This window comes from Lonchura striata, chromosome 3 (assembly GCF_046129695.1).
Source record: "Lonchura striata isolate bLonStr1 chromosome 3, bLonStr1.mat, whole genome shotgun sequence".
NCBI classification, from domain to species: domain Eukaryota; kingdom Metazoa; phylum Chordata; class Aves; order Passeriformes; family Estrildidae; genus Lonchura; species Lonchura striata.
Genome location: NC_134605.1, coordinates 38,577,632 through 38,584,439, shown reverse-complemented (window position 1 = coordinate 38,584,439; position 6,808 = coordinate 38,577,632). Strand labels below are relative to the sequence as shown.

Below are 6,808 nucleotides of genomic sequence, written 5' to 3'. Positions count from 1 at the left end.
GCCCGGCTCGGTGTGGCCGTGCCAGCCAGCTGCCCCGCGGGCGGGCGCGGGCCGGGATGAGCTCCCCCGGCGCGGAGGGCGCGGGCAAGCCCCCGCAGTACCGCGTGGACCACCTGCTGAGCGCCGTGGAGAGCGAGCTGCAGGCGGGCAGCGAGAAGGGGGACCCCACGGAGCGGGAGCTGCGCGTGGCGCTGGAGGACAGCGAGCTGTGGCTGCGCTTCAAGGAGCTCACCAACGAGATGATCGTCACCAAGAACGGCAGGTAGGGAGCGGCCCCGCCAGCCCCGGTTCCGGGGGGCGGAGGGCTCCGGCGGCCGGGGTGAGCCCGGGGCCGGGTCGCGGCCGTGCCTCGCGCCTCCGTGTCGCCCCGCAGGAGGATGTTCCCGGTGCTGAAGGTGAGCGTGTCGGGGCTGGACCCCAACGCCATGTACTCCTTCCTGCTGGACTTCGTGGCGGCCGACGGGCACCGCTGGAAGTACGTGAACGGGGAGTGGGTGCCGGGCGGGAAGCCGGAGCCGCAGGCGCCCAGCTGCGTCTACATCCACCCCGACTCGCCCAACTTCGGCGCCCACTGGATGAAGGCGCCCGTCTCCTTCAGCAAAGTCAAACTCACCAACAAGCTGAACGGCGGCGGGCAGGTAAACACCGGCACCGGGGCTGTCCGTCAGCGGGACCGCACCGGCCCGGCGCACTCTCTCCCTCCTTACTGCTCGTTTTCGTACTTTCCCTACCAAACCTGCTGGGATGAGTCGTGCGTCTCCCTGCCCCCCCGGTTCATTCATTCATTCATTCAGGAGAGCTGTTCGCTCCACCGAGGAGGAGCGCCTTGATGTTTTATCACTATTTTGGAACTCTCTTTCCGGTCTGAATATCTGCTAGTGTCTGCTGTGTGGTAGATGAATCTTTCTAAGGCTGACTTATCATTGATGCATTTGGGACTCTGCGAGTGCTTTGTCAAGTAACAGGGATGAGAATAACTGTGCAGAAAGTTGTGTCTGTCCTCAGTGTGCCTTTCCTTCTCTCACAGCTTCAGCTTTAGGCTTTATTCGCACTTAGTGCTTTTTCCACCTCTGATGGAAAGATGGAGACTTTAAAACCCGAGTGTCCTTTGTGCCTGGCAGCATCTGCTCACCTGCTCTATTTGTTCACAGATCATGCTAAACTCCCTGCACAAGTATGAGCCACGGATTCACATCGTGCGAGTGGGTGGCCCGCAGCGGATGATCACCAGCCATTCCTTCCCAGAAACCCAGTTTATAGCTGTGACAGCCTACCAGAATGAGGAGGTATGCACAGCGGGGAAGAGAGGATGCCACTACCGAGAGGTTTCAAGTAGCAAAGTGTGCATGTTACAGAGCAAAATAATGGATCTCCTTTTGCATTTCTCAGTTCTTCCTGTGCTTTTCTTTTGAAGCTGAATATAAAAGATTAAATTAATGTATGCAAAAGCCTTAATGAATTATAGAACAGAGTTGTGATCATTGTTTGTCTGTCTATGTACTACAGATTTGTTATAGACCCTGTGGGGGCAAACAACTATGATAAAAAAAAAATTGTCATTTGAGCTACACAGTGAAAAGACTGAAGGCACCATTTTTGGAGCGGCCCTTTTTCTGTTAGCCCAAACGAATGTGTGTGTTGAATGAAGTTGTAATTATCAGGTTTTTTGAGATTTCTTTGATGTCCAGTCTGCTCTGGCTTGAAATGTGAAGATTTTTATAGCTATTTAGTTTACTACCTTTCTTAGGTGTTTCCTTAGATGACCAATGAACACAGGCTATTCAAAATTTGGCAGAGAGACTAACTCCTAGTGCTTTGATAATACTTTAGACCTTAAGGAGCTGTTTCATTAGTGCCCATCAGTTGCTTTTATGGGCCTACTTTTATTTCTTCAAAAATCTGATTTTACCAACTTCAGTAGATAGTCCTAGTTCAAATCCTAATATCAGTGTGATGATGAATGATTGCATGTAAATAAAGATATTTGTTGTTGTTTTTAGATCACAGCCTTAAAAATTAAATACAATCCGTTTGCAAAGGCATTTCTTGATGCAAAAGAAAGGTGAGAGCTCTTAATTTAATTCTAAAATGTGATTTTTAAGATTAGATTTATAAAGGCAAATTCTTGACTAATACAACACGGTTTCTTTTATAGGAGTGATCATAAAGACATGATGGAGGAAGTGGGGGACAGCCAACAGTCTGGGTATTCACAGTGTATGTTTCCTTTCGTTGTGCATCGTGAGCATGACTTTGGTTTCTTCTGCTCTCTATGAAGCTAAGCAAAACTTCGAGGCCAGTTCTTGATGGCTGGCTTGTTAGCTCATAGAAAGAGGAATGTTACCAGTCTCTGTGGTTGTGGTTCATGCATGTTGATGATTGTATAAACACTATAATCTCTGCATGTGGTTAGGATTTATTGCATTCAAAACCATTTAATAGAATTATGCAGAGTTGCCTTTATGTCTAAAAAGAAATCTGCCTTTTTATACAAGGACAGCAATGTTCACATGGACATGGAGACAAAAGTTTATTTCATGAAATTTATTGACACAGTAGTCATGTTCTAAGTACTCGAAGAAAATTATGGGCATTTGCTTGAAGAAGTTTTTTCAGATGTTTGGAAAGCATTTCTGTTTTAACAGATGTTTAACAATAAAATGCAGCCTAAAAAGGATAGGGTGGTTGATTTCCAGCAGGAATTATTTTGTTTCAGAGAAAATACTTAATTTTTAAGAGGAGTTCTTTGCAGTCTGAGAAACTTCAGAGCTTAGCTATAGATTGAGACCCCCCAAAGAGCAATATAAAATTGAATGCTATGCTGACAATTACCGAGCACACACTACCTACATATGGGAGGCTTTAATGATTTCCATGTTTCATGACTGTGATTGTGGTTAAATGGTAATTTAAAAAATAAGTTGGCTTGACACAAGACTCTTTCTAAGCTGCTTTCTAATTTTCCTTCATAAGAGCATTTATCAAAGTTGTAAAGATACGGATTTGAAACTCCGTTTCCTTTCCTGAGTGTGCATTTCCTGGCTGTTCAGTTGTCTGATTGCTGTGATTCTCTGCCTGGCTGCGCTGCACACCTCTTACAGACCTGTTGTTCCCCCACAGTAGGTAGCTGGCTCATTCCTGGGAGCGGGGCTCTGTGCCCCCCTGCCAACGCTCACGCGCAGTTCGGAGCGCCGCTGTCGCTGTCCCCTGCCCACAGCTGTGAGAGGTACTCCTCGCTGAGGAGCCACCGGCCCGTGCCCTACGCCAGCCCCTACACACACAGGAACAACTCGCCGAGTAAGCCCAAGGCTGCAGCTCTGGGAAAAGGAACTGCGTGTTCCCAGTGGCTTTAGAACTGAGGGTCTGATTCTGTTAGCTTATGCTAACTGTGGCTGTAGTTAGTGTCCGTCTATGAACGTCCCACTAATGGGTAGATAGAAACAATAAGTTTCTATCTCTGAGTAAACTGCATAGCTTTTAAAAAAGATGTGCTCAAAAGTAGCCAAATATCTTAAGACTTGTATCTCGGGCACCAGGTACTTAAGGGTGAAACAGGCATTTTTAACAGTGGGGTTTTTTGTTTGTTTCATTGGTTTTTAAAAATTTCTTCTGGCAAAGAAGAATGGTGAACAATTTTAGCTTTCAGGCTGTGTAGTTATTGAAAGTTCCCATTTAAAAATAGTTATTATTTTGAATTATGAAGTAATACATGGACTTTTAGATGCAACCTGACCAATCTTGTATGTAGCTTTGTCATTAATTTAAAAGTGGGTAACTAGCTCTCTGTGAACTTTTCTTGCATCTTGGAAATTTTGTGCAAAATTTAAAAAAGGATAAAAGAACACAACCTCTCTGGTGTTCTTTCTTGTTCCCTGGCCTTCCCTTAGCTAGCTACCACAGCAGTTTCTTTCTGACCATGGGTGGCTGAAAGGGATTCCCTTTATAGCTTCCCAGTGCCCCTGCTGTGTGAGCCAGCCAGTTTGGGTCACAAGCTAAGTGGTCTAAGCCACAGTCCAGTCACTCCTGATGGTGCCTAAAGCAGATTTCAAGGTGGCATGCTCAGCTCAAAACTGGGATGTGTGATCCAGTGATAGGCTTGTTATCCAGCTTTGCCAAACTGTAGCTGGCAGTGTAAGTGATGGAGATGGAAGGTCTCCAGGGGACAGTGTAAATAAAGAACCCTCCTTTTTCCCACTGACTATATAAAATGGCATGTGCTGAATTAGCAGCTGGCTTGCAGACAGCCTTTTGGCCACAGGCCCTTCACATAAATAAGATTTTGCTGTTATGAGTGGAGCAAAACAAGACATCAGGGCAATGCCAATAAAGGCATGGGTTTGACACTACTGATTACTGGCTTTGTTTTTTTCTCTGTGTGTAATTTTGTCTTTATTTTTTTCCAAGGTAGTAGTTTAAACCTCTCCATTACATTTAAACACAAGATTGCTATTTGGCCTGATTCTAGTGTTTGTAAGTGATTGTGTTTTCTCCGCAGCCTATGCTGACAACTCCTCTGCCTGCCTATCCATGCTGCAGTCCCATGACAACTGGTCTTCTCTGGGAGTTACTACGCACACAGCCATGCTGCCCATGGGTCACAGCACTGGAACAGCTACCAGCTCCAGGTAGGTGTCCATCCCTCAAAACCCTGTATTGCTACTTTGTAGGAAGAAAAGGCTGAAAAAGGAGGTAAAGAGTCTCCAGCATAGTAGAAGTCGTTTTGGCCACTGGTATGAACCATTAGCAGTCTGTGGGGCACTGAGAAGGACTATCCACAAGGAAAACGGATTGAAGAAACAGATTTTTTTTTTTTTTTAATGTTTTAGTTCTGGAAATGTAGATACCTGTGACAGCAATATTTGATAACTTAAGGATTGCAAATTACTTAGACAAACATAGACTGAATTTGAGGATGGTCTCTTAAGTTTAATCTTTGTTATACATAATGGTGTTTAAAAAGTTTATTTTCTTTATCCCTTCCATTTTTGCTGGTCATATCTTTCCCAGCCATCTCCAGAAGCTGTTATTCTGCTACAAATGATGGAGCAGTGAGGTGTAGCGTGAAGGAGGAGCGCATGGTTGGGGTATAATTCTTGACTTAAGCATTGCCATGCTAACAAGCATAGCAGGGGACTGTACATGTGGTGAAAGTCTTTGATATTTTGTGATCATAGAAAAAGAATCCTTTCTCCTCTTTGTACTTACTATCTTAATTAAAATTTTGAACCCTTTAGAAAAATTCAGCTTGCATTGAGTCCCTTTGGGCTAAACTTGAAAATTCAAAGAGCTGCAGAAAAGGTGGTAAAATATTTGTTATGAGCTACAGAGGGACAAGATTTGTACATCTCTTTCAGCAATTCAGACCTACCATTCTGTTTGTGGAAAGCATTTTTGCATTTGAACCATGCATGTGGACTCTTAACTGTTAATCAGGCTATGTATGAGTTAACTGTATTGCTGAACATATTTTTTAGTCCTGAACACAGATTAATTGAGTAAAAAGGTCCTTCTAGCACTTCTTTCTCTGTCTGATTCCCAGGATGAATATTTAGGAAGTTGCAAAGTTCCTGGAGTTTCAATTTCTGTACCGAGTTGTTCAGTAGGTAAAACCAGTAGAACTGGAACTGTGAAGCCTCACTGAAGGCATTTCTGCCACCCCTTTTGTCTAACCCCCTATCTGTTGGAAAATAGGGAAGTTCAGTTTATTTGTGGATTGCCATGAGCACAAATTCTGCCTGGGGGTCCTTCCTGCCTCACAGTGGCTGGGAACTGCCTAGAGAGTTTCAGTGTTTGCAGCAAACAGACCTGGCCTGAGGGCTGTGTTGTGAGCTGAGGAGCTGCCAGCAGGCACTAGAGTCACTATTGACTGGCTTTACCTATGGCTTTCCCTCTTCCAGTCAGTACCCCAACCTGTGGTCTGTGAGCAACAGCAGCATCACGCCGGCGTCCCAGCCGAGCGGGGTGTCCAACGGGCTGAGCCCCCAGTTCCTGCGTGGCTCTCCAGGACACTACTCGGCTCTGTCCCATGCCGTGCCAGCAGCCTCCTCTGCCTCGCCCCTGTACGACGGCGCGGCGCCCGCGGACCTGCCCGACGGCCAGTACGACACCTCTGCACATGCCAGGCTGGCAGCCACCTGGACACCTGTCACTTCCCCTTCCATGTAAACCCAAGCCTCTTCCTCTGAGACACGTTTAGCTGCCAAATTACTTTAGATGCTTGATCCTCAAGGAGGAGAGAGAGGAGACGTGAATGAAACGGCAACCAAAAAGCATCTGTACTGCTCTGCATAGAGCATCCACATTATACCTCTTACAGTGAATGGTGCATCACTGACTTGTAGAGTTTACATACCTGGTGAGTGTGCAATTCTGAGAGCAGATTCACTGCTTTTAATATTTTTTTCTTTTTTTAAAATTTGATAGACCTAAGTTTTAAGATTTTTACTTGGATTCCAAATTTTTCGGTGTTCTGATATATTTGGACCTGAAATTTGGTATAATTCTTGAGTAAGTTACTCCTAACTGTTTTTCAGTTAGTGTTGTTAAATGGCAAACTTAGCTATAGTCATGAAGATTTTTATTAACCGTCTAGTTAGAAGCATTCTGAAATATGCACAAATGTAGCTGCGGAGTGAAGTTTTTGGAAAATCATGTGCACTAACACGTATTTGCTTCACAAATACGTTGTGTTCTTAACTGTATGCTTATTTTCTTGCTGCTGAATTAATGTCGAGACAATCTTTAAGAACTATGTTCTTCCCAATAAAAACAGTATTAATGTTTGGTCTAAAAAGTTTTACCCAAAAGA

At 44.9% G+C, this 6,808-nt stretch overlaps 1 protein-coding gene across 1 annotated transcript; it reads left to right on the top strand.

Moving 5' to 3' along the window:
• Positions 1-6,373, top strand: TBXT (T-box transcription factor T). Its single transcript, XM_021544213.2, has 8 exons — positions 1-262; positions 374-638; positions 1,152-1,286; positions 2,001-2,062; positions 2,156-2,217; positions 3,121-3,297; positions 4,496-4,625; positions 5,898-6,373. The coding sequence occupies exons 1-8, from the start codon at positions 57-59 to the stop codon at positions 6,163-6,165; spliced, it is 1,305 nt and encodes a 434-aa protein (XP_021399888.1). The 5' UTR covers positions 1-56; the 3' UTR covers positions 6,166-6,373.
• Positions 6,374-6,808: the final 435 nt, after the last annotated feature.